Source organism: Podarcis vaucheri (assembly GCF_965113315.1).
Source record: "Podarcis vaucheri genome assembly, chromosome: 1".
Classification (NCBI taxonomy): domain Eukaryota; kingdom Metazoa; phylum Chordata; class Lepidosauria; order Squamata; family Lacertidae; genus Podarcis; species Podarcis vaucheri.
The window spans coordinates 35,202,264-35,221,253 of NC_138759.1; the positions used below are offsets into that span (position 1 = coordinate 35,202,264).

Genomic DNA, 18,990 nt, shown 5'->3' on the forward strand with positions numbered 1-18,990 from the left:
TACCTCAGATTAACAGTACGGTTGCTTTGCACTCTTTTGAGGGGATAACACTTTCTCAAAAAAAAAAAAGATAAGCAAGAAAAATAAAACCTTCAAGGTAAAATAACACAATAGTGTAACAGAATTAAAAACAGTGTAATTCTGTGCAATATTGATCATAAACCACTGACCATTTTAAGTCTTCTGTTAATTTTTGAATCATGTCATCTTTCATTGTTTATTAATTTATTTAAGTGTACTCTGTGTCTACAGTACTGCATTGAAACATAATTCATTGGTACATTCTACTTATATGTTTCTCATTAGCATACACCCGCAGAGTTGGGGGGGATTATGCATCTGGTGATATGGAGGAATGAAGAATGTGTGCTTAAAGCAAGCATTAACAACTTTAAGTAGTGCTTATCTGTAAGCTTTCTTGCTCTTTCAAAGGTCACACTGGAAATTGACTAACACCTGCTCAGTGGTGATGGCTAGGGGTAGGGGGCGTTGAAGGGTGAGGGTAGACTTACTAATTCCTAAAACTAAATTTATTTTATGGGAGAAGGTATTTTTAACTGCATGACATTCTTTTGTATTTACTAGTTTATTCCTGTGCTTTTAAAAAATATTTTGTTATTGAAACTGTTCTTTACTATATACAGTCATTCATTTGCTTTTAGCCAATAGAGAGGATATGAGCCCAAAGCAGAACCCTCTTGGTAGTGATAATGGCAGTAGTAATGCAAATATTCCTGACCTCATGGATGAGTTTATAGCTGAAAGACTGCGCAGTGGTAGTGCTCTGGTAAGCTTTTGCAATTTTCTTTTGTCCTGAAATATAAGATACAATTCTAATGCTAAGCAATTTACAAGATCACCAGTTAATTATGACTGTAAAAATGTTAATAGCTAGTGATGTTTGTTAGTTTGATAACCTCAAATGAAAATGGCTGCAGTAAATGTTATTTGATGGAAACGGAGCTGGACTTAAAAATCGGTAGTAGCTGAATCATTTAGTTTTGTACAGCCCTTGTCTCTGAAATAGCAAACATGAAAATCTTTTCTGGCTGTAAAAGTCTTTTCTCAAACTATTTCTTCAATTGTAATATTTCTTCAATTAGAATGTGACCAGAAGAGGGAGCAGTCCAGGAAGCTTAGAAGTTCCAAAAGACCTTCCCGATATACTGAACAAGCAGAGCCAAATGCGCCCTGCAGATGACCCAGGTGTGCCTTCTGAGTGGACGTCTCCTGCGAGTGCAGGCAGCAGTGACCTTGTCAGTTCCGACAGCCATTCGGACTCCTTCAGCGCCTTCCAGTATGACGGCCAAAAATTTGAAAGCAAGTATTCCCGCATCCAGTTTCCCTTAAAATCATAATACCTCCTCTACATATATTTTTTTGCAATAGACAGCTTTATGCAGAGAAATTGAGAAGAGTGAATGTGCACAGGTTCTGTAAGTGATCTGGAGCAAAGTCCACAAGGAATGTGTTTGGCTTATCCATTTTATAAGAGCATACAACTTTGGGAGCAGGTATTTTTGTAGATCTAGAACCGTGAAAGAAACAACAGACAACAGTACAACCTTCTAGCAACCTTGGCCCTATATAACCTTGAGAGCCAGTGTGGTGTAGTGGTTAAGAGCGGTAGTCTCGTAATCTGGGGAACCGGGTTCGCGTCTCCGCTCCTCCACATGCAGCTGCTGGGTGACCTTGGGCCGGTCACACTTCTCTGAAGTCTCTCAGCCTCACTCACCTCACAGAGTGTTTATTGTGGGGGAGGAAGGGAAAGGAGAATGTTAGCCGCTTTGAGACTCCTTTGGGTAGTGATAAAGTGGAATATCAAATCCAAAAACTCTATATGCACGCTGGTGGGGAAGGAACTTCTCAACTTTGCAATCCTTCTTTTCCACTGTGATGGTTTCCTCAGAGTCATGAATATGTCCCTCACACTACAACAACTTGGGTGCATCATCAACAAGAGCTCATTGCGTTTAGTTTAGCAGATCCAGACCTTCATAATTGATCTTTGATGTGGCTGTGGGCAAGGTCTCCTTGTTTTAGGACAGGCAGGACAAGAGCTCTTTAGCACTTTAGACTATATACCTAGTAAAGCTACAAAGGGCCTTAATAGCTTGCATCAACTGATTCGCTGGTTGAGATTCCTGTCCTGTAGCTGCTTATTCCTTTTTAACAACAGTCCACCCTCAATTGGTGGCTAAACCCTGATCACATTGTTTTTGCGCACACAGATACAAGCCTCTCAGGAGGGTATGTGATGCATGCTGCCAAAGCCTTTGCAAAGTAGATTATTATTATTTTCTAGGAAGGAGAAACATTTTCTCCAGAATTTGTTCTGCCTCATTGTTGAGTCATAAGATCCCAAAACACTGGATCATGTTGCTTAGATTTGTTGGAATCTGCACGTGATTGCACAACTCACTTGCATTAAACACAAGATGAAAGGTAGCAAGAATGCCCTTTGTAGGAAAGTCCTATGTTTTTGAAACTGATCAGGTCTATACTTTTAGTTAGGCCATTGAGATATGTATCTATTTCTCTCTGTAGATTTCAGCTTTGGCCCTGAAGGGGGCACAACAACCTCTGTAGAGTCTGATGCAGGTTCAGGACCTCAGCAAAGTGCTGAAGAACAGGAAGTTGCTAGTCTAACTACACTCCATATTGATTCTGAGACCAGCAGTCTCAATCAACAACCACTATCTGCTGAAGCAGCAACTATTACAGGTAATAATAATAATAATAATAATAATAATAATAATAATAATAATAAATAATGTATTATTTGTATCCTGTCCATCTGACTGGGTTATTCCTCTGTTGCAAAGCAGAGGAGTGAAATTTCTAGAGGATTAGCCATTTTATTCTGTTGCAGCAATAAGACGAGTTGGGGTACCAACAACTTAAAGACTAACACATTCATTTTTACAGCCTTCCTCTTAGAAGTGGTGAAAAGTATAGCCTATAAAGTTAATCTGAATAATATAATTTATGGGGTATATTTTGCCAGTTAAATTGATATTTAAAAAAAAACAACCCAGATTGTTTTCTGGAATAATAGACCTCTTCATATCAAGTAGAGATTGTAGCCATGATCCAGAGGTCTGCACATGGCAAAACTACATCCATACTAACCTTTTTTTCTCTTCATCTGTCACCCCTATAAACCATCAAGCAGCTTTTAAATTTCCCCAAAGTTGAGCAGGAAATCAGCCTGCTAAAGACCTCAACAGCATATAGTAAGCATCCAGGGGCTGGATATTTTGTTGCTGCCCCCACTTTTGATACATAAGATATTTGGAAATCATTCCTATAACAAATAAAATTACAAATTTACCAGTGCCAGCAACTTAAATTTGACTGTATAGGTGTCCAAAGTGCTACTAATAACATATTTTTAGATGTGTGCTTGTTGTGCCGCTGTTGAGCTTTGTATGCTACTTGCAAATCAGAATGAAGGCTGAGTAAATGCACTTTTTATTCTGATAGCTACAATGTCATTTGTAGGTTCTGAAAGCGCATCACCAATCCAGTCTGCTCTTGGATCACGATCGCAGACACCATCACCTGCCACTCTGAGTGCAGATCACAACGAACAGAAAGATCTACAGCTGGATGAGAAGCTCCACCACTCTGTTTTACAGACACCAGATGACCTAGGCAATATCTTAGATAGAAAACTTAAAGAATAGCTTTTATTTCATTTCCTATACAGTGCTCACTATTTTCAGAATTGGGTTGTCTTGGAGAACAATACTTGTGTTTTCTGTTTGCCATTCATTAAATTTGTCTTACTAATTACTGCATTTTTTGCTCCATAAGACGCACCTTTTCCCTCTTAAAATCTAAGGGGAAATGTCTGTGTGTCTTATGGAGTGAATGTGTGGTCCCTGGGGCGGGGGGGGGGGCTGAGCTGGCAATGGCTTTCTCCAAAGAGCAGGTCGGGGAGCAGGCGGTGGGGCTGGCGGTGGGGCTGGCGGTGGGGAAAACTTGGCTTTCCCCCACCGCCAGCCCCACAAGCTCTTTGGGTTGAGCAGCTCTGGGGTAGCCCGGGAAGCCTCCGCTATCCCTGGCTTTTGCGGGAGGTGGGGGAAGGGACAGAGCAAGGCTCTCTCACTTCCCCCACCTCCCGCAAAAGCCCCCAAGAGCCACATTTTTTTTCTTTAATCCCCCCCTCCCAAAAAAGTAGGTGCGCCTTATGGTCAGGTGCGACTTATGGAGCGAAAAATACGGTATGTTTTTAACTCCTGGGAGAAAGTAAAAAATTCATCTGCTTGATTAAAGAAGGAGCATGGACTATTTATACATTAAATAAAGTGGGTAAATGTGGCACAGTGGGGGATTGAAGGACCATATTTGCTCTGTTCTACCTGGCTATCATATATTTTGATGCAACATATTAATGGGTTTTTCTTGGGAGGAATTCAACATCTTGCTTTTGTGGTCATTCTGTCAACACAAGCATTTCAGCTTGCCAGACGGAATGATCCCTCCTTCTTCCCCACATGTGGTTCTCTGGGGGGGGGGGGTTTCCTGACCCCCTTAGAGCCAGGGGATCATGAGGAAGGAGGAAAGCCCCACTGCACAAATGGACGTTCTTGCACACCTTGCATCATCTCCCTCCTTAACTTCTTAATCCACCTCCAAATAATAGCTGGCCTGAAGTTTTGTTTGTTTTTCCTTCTGTTACAGAAACTAGTGATTTTCCATCTGAATGCTGCAGTGTGATGGCAGGAGGAACAGTCACTGGATGGCATGCAGATGTCGCTACCGTAATGTGGAGACGAATGCTAGGAATTTTAGGAGATGTCAATTCCATTATGGACCCTGAAATACATGCTCAAGTTTTTGATTACCTTTGTGAACTCTGGCAAAATCTTGCTAAGGTATTTGGAGAACTGAATATTTTTAGCCGCTCAGCCTAAAAAAAGTATTTTAAGGTAGAATTGAAGCAACAAATTCATCTTCACACAAGTTTGCATTGTATTTCTAAATAATTTCAGATTAGAGACAATCTTGGCATTTCAGCTGATAACATGACATCACCTTCTCCACCAGTTCTAATTCCTCCATTGCGAATTCTGACTCCGTGGCTATTCAAGGTAAAGAAAAGTGTAGCCCATTCTGTGAATATGAAAATGAAAATGGGGTAACGTATGAAAGTGTTAACATTGTGGCTTCATTCTTTAATATTAGGCAACCATGTTGAGTGATAAGTACAAACAAGGCAAGTTACATGCTTATAAACTCATATGTAATACAATGAAGCGGAGACAAGACGTTTCTCCAAACAGGGACTTTTTAACTCATTTCTACAATATAATGCACTGTGGACTACTTCACGTTGATCAGGTAAGGAGCCTCAATAATTTAAACTTTATTCTGAAGCACATTTCTGAGCAATCGTGAACCCAGAAAATTAAAAACGTGTTGCAGAGTATGCCTTTGAGAATTTGCAAACATAATCCTCACTTGGAGTTTTTATTCATTGTAAATTATGTTTTAAAGAAGTGGTTTTCAAACTTTCTGATATTGGGGAACCATTTCTACATGCTTCTTGCCACTGGCAAGAAAACTCTGTATGTTGTACAAGAAGCTGGGGAGTGTTATAGGGTACATAGTATCAGGCTACTGGCTGGGCCTTTCTTGAGTAAACTTAGAATGCACCCAACTAATTCTTGTAGCTACATGTTTCAGGGAAAGATCACTAGTGTGGAACAAGCTGCGTTTCAGGACCCTTGCCTGCCACTTCTGATCTCTTCATTGATAAGCTTCCAAGAAAAGCATAGGATTTTTTGAATAATATTTTAAAAAACGATTGCTTCTTAGAGACAGAGGCTTAGCTCTTGCAAACAAAAGATGACATGGTAGATCTGTGTTTGAGCTGCACTCTTTTGGATTGTAGATGGGTCCATACCCCCCACTCAAAAAACAAACAAGCCAACGAGCTATCAGGGAGAAGTGTTCTAAATTTCTTTTTTAATTGACATCTCATTTTCTTTGTGATTGAATGCTCCTCCAGAAATAATTAAAAACCAATCATAAGAGTCACACCTACAGTCTAAAGTAGTAGAGCCTATACACAGGATTGCCTCCTCATATGCTGTTCATGAGAACTAGCCCAGAGTCTTTGTTCTTCAAGTCTGAATATAGGCTGTCTTACCGTAACTTAAGTGACAATTCATGCAATACACTGCAAGATTTTGTCTCATACTCACAGTTTCAACTCCTTGCAAAACAATCTAATTACCAATTTATAATAGTTCTGGTAAAGCTATGCCTTTTGGGTATAATTGCCAAGAATCTGTCATACTGCTGAATAAGATACCTTCCCAGAAATCTAAGGGTCGTTGGCAAATAAGGAGACATTGGTTCCAGTAATCTTACTCATCTTCTCTTAGAGTTAGCAGATACTTTAGAAGGAAACTCTACTCCCATTTGTTAAATATTTTGTTCTGCTTTTTACTGTCTTTCATTTTCTTCTTTCTCTGATGGTCAGTTCTAACTTGGAGGCATTTCTGACTAATCATTTTGCACCCTCAAGACAAATTTACGTTTTATTCCCATTTTCACATTTGTGAAAGCCACCTAATACAAACGTTCTCTGGGGAATTAACACTAAAAAAACACAATAAAAATAGTAGCAGAATAAATCCTGATTTAAAGCCAACAACTCCCAATGTCCTAGGCACATTTTGTGACAGGGAATTTCATCAACGTGAGCAGTTTCTGAGCTCTACATGTAAGATTTCAGATTAAAACTGCAGAGTGGAAGGAAAAGGAGGATCTTTTTCTGCCTCTCCACTTCCAGCTACTCTCTGAAGACTGGAGAAGAGACCCTCTTAAGAATATGACGGAAGTGAGCTGGGGAAAGACTCAACCATGTGAAAAATGAACATAATATTTTAGCTGCAGTTCATTCATTTCCAGCTTTGTATTCTAGTTATTTAAAAAGTGCCCATAACATAGGTTTAAGGTGCTGCTTAGCTCCTAGCTTTCATATCTCAGTTTCTAACACTGGGAACGATAGCAGTACAGAAGTTCTCAAGTGCAGTAAACATTTAAGATTGAAATTTTAAGACTTGAAAAGCCTGGAGAAATAAAATGGACTTTACCTGGCACTGAAGAGATCTGTACAGCTTAATAAAAAATGATACCAAGAGCAGTAATCCTACTTTTCTTGAACAAATTTGTGAATAAATTATTTTGAGAGAATGTTCACATCTTGATAAGTTCCAGTGTAACTGCAAATCCTAGGAAGAAATGTGGCTAGATTTGGGTAATAGTTTTATTCTAGCTCACTGGGAAATTATTTTTCATTCAGGTTCAGTTTGACTCCCTAGCTGCACTTGGACATGATGATTTCCTCCATGGTTTATCATTAAGGATATGAATGATACACAAGCCTTGGGCTTGTGTAGCACACAAACCCTTCTCCTGAAGGAACGATACACAAGTCTTGGGCTTGTGTAGCACACAAACCCTTCCTACTCCTGAAGGAAGCTTTTGCTTTTGCTTCCATTTTTTAGTTGAACACAGCTTGTTGTTTCATCCAAACCCAACAACCTGTGACTAAATCTTAACACTGGTTTGTTTCAAATAAACTCCTTCATACCTATACCGTGTAAACAGTTTAGGATGGAGACAACACACTAAACTGTGATGAATTCAAAACAGAAGCAAGCAGCTTCTAATCTCCTTGCAACCACACCAAAGGGGAAAGTAGGGGCAGGGAAACCCAGTATTTGCTGTGAATTATTCCCATCAGAATAAAACATAGATTATCACAATCTCCAAATGCTGCCATTGGCATTCTCAAAACAGGGTTTCATACTATTTATTTTGTCCTTTCGTTAGTCTTTTTATTTAACAGAGTGTCTATTATGGAAGTTGCAAGCGATCTGTCTGTTAAACAGTTCTGTGCCTCTTTTCCTCCAAGGATATCGTCAATACAATCATCAAGCACTGTTCTCCTCAGTTTTTTTCACTTGGTTTACCTGGTGCTACCATGCTGATCATGGACTTCATTGTCGCAGCTGGTAGAGTGGCGGCATCCTCTTTTCTCAATGTGAGTTTCCATTAACAAAAATTATTGCTGCTGTTTAAAATTATTTACAGACCACATTTCATTGTGAAAAATACCAAGGCAGTTTACAAAATAAAACCAGTACAACAAAGTAACAAATATATACCAGAGTTCACTGTAGTCAGTACTAAGGATTGGTGCCTTGAAACGTTGGTGTGAATAAGTAAGTTTTTGCCACCGAGGAAACGCCTGCACCACAGGTGCCTGACATATCTCTAGGAGGTCATTCCACAGTGGGAGGGCCACCACAGAGAAGGCCCTCCTTTTGTTTTATGACTGGGCTGGTTTATACAGAAGGAAATGCTCTATCGGATAGCCTGGTCCTAAGCTGTTGCCCAGGTTAATTATATTCAGCAATTGCTATTAGATTTTCTGTGGGTGTCCATCCATCAAGTAGGATCTAGCACCACCCGGTATTCAGAAACAGGATAAGCAACTCAAGAGTCAAGGCATATACGACCCCTTCCAGTGCTGACTCCTGTCCATTTCCTGCCTTTGTCTGAGATGGATTGGTGGTCTTAGCTCTCCTTTTGGATTTTTTTCTTGTGTTCAATATGAGTGTTTTTCCTTTTGTTCTCCAGGACAGGCGTCCCCACCATTTATGTGGGGGTTACATTCCGGGGGCCCATGCGCATAAGTGAAATTGCCTAAAGTGGGGAGCATCTTCTAAAAAGCCTCTTTTCCTATTTCCCCCCTGCTCTCTCTCCACACAACTCTTTTCTCAACTAGAGTTGAAGTTCTGGGGCCAGCTGGAGGCCATGCAGAAAAGTGGCTGCAGTGACTGCTGTGCTACCCTCCGTGTCAGCTGTTGGGTGGGGAGGCCTGACTGCCTAAACAAATCCCCACTGTGCCTTCAATCTTTTATTTTCTTGCTTGTCTCCACACCCGCCACTTCACTTCCTGGGGTCTGTGAGTCTTTTTTCCACTCTTGTATCCCACTCACCTTTAGCCATGAGGTGGTGCTAGATCCTACCTAATGGATGGCCACTGGCTAAAAGCACCATTTGGGGGAGTCCAGCAGTCCATTTATATACAGCTTATTTTTATATATAGCTATGAGTTATATAACACACACACACATACAGTGTGTGTGTGTGTGTGTGTGTGTGTGTGTGTTACTAGGATGTTGTGTACAAAGTTTACCAACCAAAGTCTCTCTAAGTAGGGACTTTGTCACCTTAAAAGCAACTTAGCATATTCTATTTATTTACTACAAAACTGTATTATTAGAAAGTTGTATATTAGATAATGTACAGGTTGTTTACATTCTTGACATTCTTGTTTTATGCATCCAATTGCTTGCAAATTTGCCTGCCTTATACTGTGCTCCTTTGCCTTAGGGAGCTTGCAATCTAAATTTAAATATTGCATGAAGATAGGAAAGGGAGAGGTAAGGGTATCAAACAACAGAAACCGCCCGAGACCTCCGGGTATAGGGCGATGTCTAAACTGAATAAATAATAGTAATAAAAGTGGGAAGATCTGTGAAAGGCAAGCATAAGGGACGAATGTAAGAAAATGGTGCTATTATGTTGTACATGTTTTTAACTTGGTTCTAAGTTACCTAGAAACTGCTATGCATAAGGTAACCTATCAAACTGAATAGCTAACAAATAACAATAAGCTGTAATACCTGAAGGCAGCCCCAGTGCAATTGCATTCTCAGAAAAATAACTCTGAAGCATCCCCAGCAGGTCAAGCACATCACCAGCATATGAGCCCACAAAGCACTGCAAGCAGCTCATCATCATTCTGGTCCTTGGGTGATTGAAGGGGCAATACAAGTAGAACAGGGCTTTACCCCATCCCACTGGCTCATGGCTCTGGCCAGCTTTCTCAACCCCAGTGTACGTTCTGCAGCAGGAAGCCTCTTCTAGTTGTAGGGGCTCCTTGTGTAATTTAAAATCCTGCCAGGGCTACATGGCCCTTTTCCCACTCATGTTGCCCCTTCATGACTGCAATACCCCAAGAGACCTGTGCTTAAAACGTTTCATTTCAAGATGAAGACTAAACTTTATCATCTGTTTGTATCTTTCTCTTTTTCTCAGGCACCAAGAGTAGAAGCACAAGTTCTCTTAGGCTCTCTGGTTTGCTTTCCCAATTTATATTGTGAACTCCCAGCTCTGCACCCAAGCACTCCTGACATTGTTGTCTCTCCGTTTACAGATGTTAAGGTAGGTTTTGAAATGCTGTCTACTCTGCATATATTTCCCCTTGTTTAGCTGTTTTCAGCTGAGCAGCAGCTCCTGGCACAATCCTAGGCATGCCTATTTTTTATTATTATTATTATTATTATTATTATTATTATTATTATCATTATTATTTATCAGTTTGCTTGTTGAATTTGCACCCTACCTTTCCATAGTCAAGGCAGCTAATAATAATACAGATGCAGTGAAAATAGTGCCTGATTTAAAAAAAAAACCACCACATAAGAACAAGGCAGGTAAAATACATCAGTAAAAGCAACAAAAAGAACCAGTTTCAACATATATGTTAGCTAATGGGCTAAAAGACATATCTAAATAAACAATGTTTTTGCCTGGAAAAGGTCATCAAATAAGGAACTAGCTAGATGTCTCTTGATAAGGAGTTCCAAATACTGGGAGCAGATTCTCTCTGTAGAGCAGAGTAGTCCAATGCAAGCCCTCACACTGCCTTTCCAAAACTGGGTAAGTGGGGCACTAGGACCCTGCCATAGCCTTGTGCCTCCTTCCCAAAGCCCAGGGCCTCACTCAGTTGGCTTTGGGAAGGCAGCGCGAGGAGAGGACCTTCCGCACCATTTTTGAAACTGGTCCTTCAAGGACAGGACAGAGCTGCTTTCAGTTAATTGCTTAAGACTAACCACAATTTGCCCTGTGGTAAGTTAAAAACAGTGGCAAGGGATTCTGAAATGCGCATACCCAATGGCAATTCATGTATTGATAAATATTGTTTATTATGTCTAAATGCAGCTGTTGTGGTCAGTGGAACAAGTAAGTGTATCTAGGATAGCAGCTTCAGTCATTTTTCTTCTTGTTAGGAGATTTTTTGTGTTCAAATCATTCATTGCTATTTGCTTAACCAGAGCACTTGGGTGGCAATGTGTTTGGGGTGGTTTTTTTTTTGTTTGTTTGTTTGTTTGTTTGAGAAAGTGGCAGCTAGTAGCAGCTCCTCACTGTAAGGGAGTGGATGTTTGTGCAGCTAGGCATGGTATGGTACCCAAAGCTGAAAGATTCAAGAGAATCAGCAGGGATGTACGGCTGAAACAACTTTGGATTCCTTGTTCCATTGGATACTGTCTCTGAGGAAATAGTATGAACAAACAGTATGATAGTATGAACAAATGCAGAGTGTTTTGTAACTCTCCCATTTCTGTGAACTTTTCCTATCACATAATAAAGCTTTATTTTAAATTTAAGGGGTTTCTGGATAACTGACTTTGAACGTTCTTACTTTAGGAACTGATCATCAAAACGGTATTAAGTTCTGCCAGAGAGGAGCCATCTGGACCAGCAAGGTATGAATAAAGAAGGATCACTGCAGATCCTCTAGCAAATAGGTCAATTTGTATGTTCAGCTAAATTATTTAAATAGCACAATATGGGTTGACTTTTGGTGTTAATTTGAATCATGGTTTTCTTTTAAATTTGCCTTTGCTCAACTGCATTATGAGTTATCCAGAGAATATATCTGAGGAGATAGATAAGCATTCTTAAAATCCTTTTAAATTCCTTTTAAAAGGAAGTAGCAGTAGATTATGGTTAATGAAACAAACCAGTGAAAAAGTAGTGGCATGCACCATATATATTAGTTTAGACATTAAGAGATGGCTTCTCTAAGGCTACAATCCTAAACAGGCTTACCTGGGAATAAGTTCAATTGAACTCAGTGGAGCTTACATCTAATTAGATGACCATAGGGTTGCACTGTTGTCCTACCTCAACAAACTCTCAATATACCACAAGTTTTCTACTCCCTTGACATTAGTTTTAGCTTGGCTAAAGTCAGTGCTTACATTGCTATCTAACATTGTTTTGCAGATGTGTTGCTCTTTGTAGCCTTGGCATATGGATATGTGAGGAACTGGTGCATGAATCCCATCATCCTCAGATCAAGGAAGCTCTGAATGTGATCTGTGCATCATTAAAAGTAAGCATGTAACCATTCGGATTTAAAGGGCCCTGTGTAGTGTTTCATGTGCACTCTGTGGCTTTTCTGGCCTTCTTTTCTCATTTTCCTAGAAGAATCTCTAGGCAGCGCTAGGGCTCACATAGATAAACGTTAGCTGGTTTCTGTTCATAACTACTAAGGTTACAGTCCTGTGCACGCTCACTTGACAGTAAGCCCTGCTGAACCATGTGAAAGTGCGTTAAAGCATATTAACATCACATTCATATGCAGGTTACATATGTTGTAACACTTGTTTACTCAAAAGTAATTCCCATCATGTTCTGTGGGGCTTACTTTCAGGTGAGTGCACATAAAATTACAGCCAAAGATTAGAATATAAGTAAGATTCCGCATCAGCCTCTTCAATTCCCTTTCCAACAATAGTATTCAACCAAAGCATCCCAATTACTTTTATATGCTTGGTGGGGGCGGACCTAAAACTGTGCCAATTTTTATCCAAATTTTCCAGGTCTCATCGCTGTTACAAAGCAATGGTTTAATTTAAAGTAATTTTAAATATGAATGCTTAAAATATAAAGTGTAGTACCTTAATACAGCACACTTCTTTTAGGTGCTTCAGAGTAAGGGGAAATAATTGATGTCATTTTTCCTTCTTCTTTTTAACAGAGATTTAAAGTTCACAAATACAGTTTTGTGCCCAGAAGAATCACACATTGAGGCTCTTATTTGGAAACTAGATCACACATTATTCAAAGACTCTTGGAGTTGGCTATTTTTCTTGCAGAGAGACATGAATTGAGTATAGATACCAGATACTATGTTTCTTGTCAGTTGTATTGACAAGTGCAGTACGCACACTATTGAACTGGACAAAAGCAAATTGCAGGCTTATAACACAGATGCAGCAACACTTTCTGAACTCCAACCAAGCTGCTCTATCAAAGTATAGGCAGTGTTTATTTCCTCTAGACAGTGTGAAGTCACAACTTTTGTCTCTCAACCACCTTGAAAGCCTTAGTACAAAGATCCTAATTGCTCTTCTCAACCCCTGCAGTTAGAGACTGTGTTATGTGCCGCTCCAAAATAGCTTGGGTTCTAAGTGACTACAAAACCTCATCCATGCTACAGAAAAAACTCTATTGCTCAAACCATTTTTTTAAGCAACGGGTGAAGCTGAACCACTGTTGAAAGTTTAGGCTAGAGAAAGGCATACTGGCTCTATGGATTGACTCCAGTGGACCAACATGGAGCTTGAATTGGTGTCTAATAAAAGAAATCCTTTATAACAGAACAGAGCATAGTATTTTAACATCAGGCTTTTTTAAAGGGACCGTTGACAAAAAGTCACCGTTATCAAGAAAGTAAGTTCTTTAACTTCTCTCTGCTGAACCCACTGAATAGGTTCATAATACAAAGAGTCACAAATACAGGCGCAAAAGCTAGGTTTTAGTTGGATATCAGGAGAAGCTTTTAGCAGAGTAGTTAGACATAGGGACTAATTACCTAGGGAGTCTTCAAGCCATGGTTGAATTGCCGTCTGCTGGGGATGCTCCAATTCTATAGCTTGATGCTCTAGCTAGATTTCTTTCATTGAGCAGGGGGCTGAACCTTTCTAGCTAAATGATTCTCTAGTTTAGATGTTAAAGACAGGTTATTCGGAACTTTCAGAAACTTTCCATCATGGAGATTTGCAGTAAATTAAGATTAGGGTCAAAGCATGTCCCCTCCCTGAATAACACTCCCCAGATATTTGGTGACTTGACATCACACCTGCAGCAAATTAAAAATGCACAGCTTCAGTGCAAGTGCAATGTATTCTAAGAGCAAGAACTTAGCACAGCCCTATATGTTGTCCAAGGCAGGAGTGGCAAAGATTTGGCTGTTCAGATGTTTTGCTTAACTATTCAGGTCCCATCACAGTGGTGCAAACCAAGCTTTTATGAGCAGCCTGATTTTGAAGATTATGATTCCTCAGATGTGACTATAATTTAGAATTATTTTTTTTGTGGGCGAACGCATATAAGAGCTAATTATGCAGTAAGCCTCCCCCCTCCCCAGTCTTACTTACTTGTTCACACTTACTCTTTAAGACCACTTTTTCTCAGACAGTGATCTAGGATCCACCAGAGAGTCCTGGGCCTTAATGCCACAGCTTGCCTAGTGCCTCCTCACTTGCCTGCCTGTCCCTTAGACATGTCATTGCCTTCAACTGTACCAACGGCAGCCCCAGCAGCTCTTTCCTGCTGGGTAAATATGGCCAGGAGAGAAGAGATATTTAGTGGGGAGAAGGGAAGAAAGTCAAAGGAAGTGTGGAGGGAAATTAGAAAGTGAGATGAAAGGTTAATAGTTAATAAAACATTTAACTGGAAATAGAAGGAAAGTAAAGAGGGAGGCTGTTATAGGAAGAATAAGTGAACGTAAAAGGGCCAGGGAAGAGGGATGAAAGAAACTCACATGGTGTGGGGAAATAAGGTACAGTGAGAAGAGAATAGGGAGAAATTACAGGAGATGGGTAAAAATACTTCGAGGCATTTGAAGGGAAAAGCCTTCCCCACTTAAATCCTCTGGATCAACAGCTTCTGTCTAAAATTGGGAGGCTGAGTCACAATACCTCCAGAGCAAATGTCTGTACAGTACAGGAACGCTAAGCTATGGAACTCCTCGCCACAGGGAAAACACTTGTGGCAAATAATTTAGCAATTTCCAAAAATGGATTAAGTATCAGTAGAAAGTCACCTCAGTAATTGCCAGCTAATTATGCCATACTACTTGCATCTGCCACCATTTTGTGACTGGTGGGCCTCTGTAGTTTTCAACCATCTCAATTGGCCCTAGGGGTAGAAAGCTTAAGAAACCCTGTTTTAGGCAGTTCTTGGGTACTTCAGATCTGCCCCCTATTTTTTTCTGAATAAGAATCATTTCCATAAAATAAAATTACTGCTTAACCTGATAATATTTGCCTTGAATAATTCCTGACTATTTCTGTGCAAAGGAGCAGCTATTAAAATTCAGAGCGTATAAGTAACATAGTAAACGTTGCTGCTGTTTGTTACTGGAAAACACATTTGCCTTTTGCATGCAGTTTGAGCTTCCCACAGAATGAAAAACCTTCCCACAAATTGGTGGCATGTAATTGCTGACAATTTGAGTAGGTAAGGCTGCTTCCAAGGTCCATATTTGTGGTACTTACCTATAAATCCGACAATAGAACATCTCCAACTACTTCACCTATTGTCCATCATGTACAGGGTTTGGCTTTTTTGTAAAGGCTGTTTTCAAAGAACACCTCCAGCTATCTGCATTTGATTTGTTGGAGCGTCTGAATTTTTCTTTGATGTTCATCATAATAAGTTGGAAGCCACCCAAGCCCTCAGGCAGACAGCAGACAATGTGTATTCTGCCTGCTGCATTCTGCTTTACCACTTCCTCAGCATCCCCTGGCAGATCATAAGAGGCTTTGTCGTTAAGACAAGTGCTTCAGCATGGCGCTTACAATGCCAGTTATGGTCTTACAACTCAGAAAGAGGTGGAAGTTGCATGGTTTTTTTTACAGCAAGTTTCCACAGTATTTAATCCTCACCCTCTGCTGCCATCTCCAACGTGAAATGTTCACAATACAAAAGCTATAGATAAAAAAAAAAAATCCCGAGTGTACCTCTGCCTTAGCTATTTCATAAATTCAGCAGAACCATGGGAGAAATAAGGCCATTTCATTCCATGGCAGTGTTTTCACACCACATGTAACCATAGTTTAGTGCAACATAAGTGAGCAGGAACTATCTGTAGTGAGCTTCCCCTTCTTTCACACAGCTGGAAGGGGTTTAGTTTGGTTAATCATAGCTAGTCATGTCATCTAGGCCCAGAACCATGATTAACATTAACTATGATTGTTTCAGCTAGCCATAGTTTATGTTAACCATACTTTTTCAGTCTAGTTCAGGGGTCTGCAACCCGCGGCTCCGGAGCCGCATGTGGCTCTTTTACATCTTTGCTGCGGCTCCGGGGCGGATACTAGCGAGGGGAGGAGGTGCATTGTGCGCCCCGACACTCCTCACTGTGGCGGGCGCTGTACTGGCTGTGACGTCGCATGGGGGCGGTGCGTGTGTTAGTCATGCACCGTCCCGACGTCACCTTCCCGCCCGCTGTCAGATCGTGGCTCCGGAGATATATTTGTTTTAAATGTCGCAATGGTTTTGCGGCTCCCAGTTGTTGTTTTTTCTTCGGAAACAGGTCCAAGTGGCTCTTTTTGTCTTAAAGGTTGCAGACCCCTGGTCTAGTTGATAGGACAAATTATGGTTAAGCAGAAGCAACAGCTTCTGAACTACTCCCTGCTGTGCAGGAGTAGGAAAAAGGAGGAGGCTGTGCACAAACTGTGGTTTCATATGACATGTGAATGAGGCCATTAATGTCTACACAAGCCCAAGCGTAAGATCATAGAACCATAGAACTGGAAGGGACAACAAGAATCATCTAGTCTAACTCCCTACAATGCAGGAATCTTTCACCAAACATAGGGCTTGAATGCAAAGACATGAAAAAGTGGTCCTGCGGTCATATGCATTCAAAATACACTTTGCGTACCATGCCCTAGAGCTCCTGTGTTTTCCATTATATTGCGTATTTACACAATTAAAAGAACAAAATATTGTGACAACACTTGTTAATTTTTTATTTTATATCATATTTTACATTTTGCAGATTTTTAGAGTCTGATTTGCATCAATTTCGGCCACCTAACATGGTGGGGTTTTTTTAAAGGAAATACTAATCTTGGCACAACGCATGCAAATACAAAATGTTCATCCAAATAAATCTGTTGTTTTTCAGCACAAACCTCAGACCTTTTGATGGTTGTTTGCAATCCATAATTGTTGACTGTATTTGGATGTTTCTTTATTTAGGTTTTAGATCCAAGTAAAGTAATCTATTTCAGATTTAAAGCTGTGCTGCTTCCTTGACAAAAGACTGGGTTTTTAAAAATTTGCTTTGAGTGTGTGTAATTCTCCTCCAAATATGTAACAGTCATGAGATGCTAGTCCATCACATGGTGTGCGCTAATACTGAAGTCCATGCATTTATAACTTTTTCTGTTTTTCTACAGTTTCCAAATAAAACGGTTGCGCATGTTGCTTGCAATATGCTTAATATGCTGATTCATTATGTACAGAGGCTACAAATGTACCAAGCAGATTCACCATTAAAAATTATTCAGGTAAGTATAAACATGAACAAAAAATGGAACTTTAGCTTTATAATCCTCGCTTTAGAAATATGAAGCAAAATATTTTCAAATGGTCAAAGTCAGAGGGGTTTTTTTTGCCATACAGATTTTCAGTTGTCCAAAAACACCCAAATGAGGGGTGTTTTGTTTATAATTCTTCATTTGGAGTGTAGGTGATGGTAAATGTGGAAAAAAAGCTAAAGGAAGGAAATGAAAAAATATTTAACTTTATTACATATATTATTGAAATGTAATCTACCTCCACAGACAGTGCCAGTATGCTTCAGAATACCAGTTGGTGGAAACCACAGGAGAGGAGAGGGCACAGAACTAAATGCAACATGTAATTCTGCCCTAGGGTGCAATGTTGCTTCAGGATAACCAGTAACACATTGTGTCCTCTTTCTAAAGGCAATTCCACAATCTTGAAGTATTAGACAAGAAGCAGCAGATCCTCTCTATCCAGATCTCCTATAGCAGACATGTTCAAAGTCCATTTCGGGGGCCTAATCTGGCCCCTGTGGCAGCTTATTTCCTGGGGTAAAATCCTAAAAAAAACCCCACCTCAGCAGCTTCAACCCTAAACAAGTTTGGTTGGCGCTTTGGTTTACCCTCAAGGCCCTTCACTTCATCAAATCTGGCCCTCTTTGAAAAAAGTTTGGACACCAAGTGTAACAATAAGTACATGAAATTTTACAAAAAAAACAACAGCCCAGTGCACAGATCTGCCTTCATCTACAGACAAAGTCTTTGAAGGCGGTCCTGTGTCTCCTCAGACTTCCCCCTCCCCACAATTGTAATTTGAGTAGCTCAATGCCTTACAGCACATGTCTACTCAGGAGTAAGTTCTATTAAATTCAGTGGGGCTTACTCCCAGGTAAATGGGGTTAGGGTTGCAGCTTATATACCATGTTTTAAGTTTAGTGACACGGGTGGCGCTGTAGTCTAAACCACTGAGCCTAGGGCTTGCTGATCAGAAGGTCGGTGGTTCGAATCCCCACGACGGGGTGAGCTCCTGTTGCTCAGTCCCAGCTCCTGCCAACCTAACAGTTCAAAAGCACGTCAAAGTGCAAGTAGATAAATAGGTACCACTCCGGCGGGAAGGTAAACGGCGTTTCTGTGCGCTGCTCTGGTTTGCCAGAAGCGGCTTAGTCATGCTGGCCACATGACCCGGAAGCTGTACGCCGGCTCCCTCGGCCAGTAAAGCGAGATGAGCGCCGCAACCCCAGAGTTGTCCATGACTGGACCTAACGGTCAGGGGTCCCTTTACCTTTACCTTTAAGTTTACTGAAGTTTCTTTAAATGGCTTTGCTACGTCATTTATGTTGTTGTAATATAGAAGAGAAGCATATATTATAGCATTATAATTGCACAACCTTCTACTTCATTAATTTGTATGGGCCAATTTAAATCATTGAGATCCAAGGGTGCATCTGTTTACTTTAGATGCTTTCATTCTGGTCGGTTATTGCAATAGGGGATTAAAAAGAGGGGGGAAGGTGTCCTAACAGTGGCCAGGATCTAAAGCACTCTGAATCCCTACATGCTGGTAAGCTCTTTAGTTCCTCCATTC

At 40.4% G+C, this 18,990-nt stretch overlaps 1 protein-coding gene across 11 annotated transcripts in view; it reads left to right on the forward strand.

The window, feature by feature from the left end:
* Positions 1-18,990, forward strand: part of RALGAPA1 (Ral GTPase activating protein catalytic subunit alpha 1) — a 129,522-nt gene that overhangs the window by 56,138 nt on the left and 54,394 nt on the right. For all 11 annotated transcript variants that reach the window (XM_082213280.1, XM_082213284.1, XM_082213286.1 and 8 more), the window contains 12 exons: positions 663-787; positions 1,104-1,320; positions 2,548-2,724; positions 3,505-3,657; positions 4,690-4,883; positions 5,001-5,099; positions 5,194-5,349; positions 7,937-8,065; positions 10,132-10,257; positions 11,524-11,582; positions 12,106-12,214; positions 17,298-17,408. In XM_082213280.1, coding sequence (XP_082069406.1) covers positions 663-787; positions 1,104-1,320; positions 2,548-2,724; positions 3,505-3,657; positions 4,690-4,883; positions 5,001-5,099; positions 5,194-5,349; positions 7,937-8,065; positions 10,132-10,257; positions 11,524-11,582; positions 12,106-12,214; positions 17,298-17,408 — 1,655 coding nt within the window. The remainder of the gene's footprint in view (positions 1-662; positions 788-1,103; positions 1,321-2,547; positions 2,725-3,504; positions 3,658-4,689; positions 4,884-5,000; positions 5,100-5,193; positions 5,350-7,936; positions 8,066-10,131; positions 10,258-11,523; positions 11,583-12,105; positions 12,215-17,297; positions 17,409-18,990) is intronic.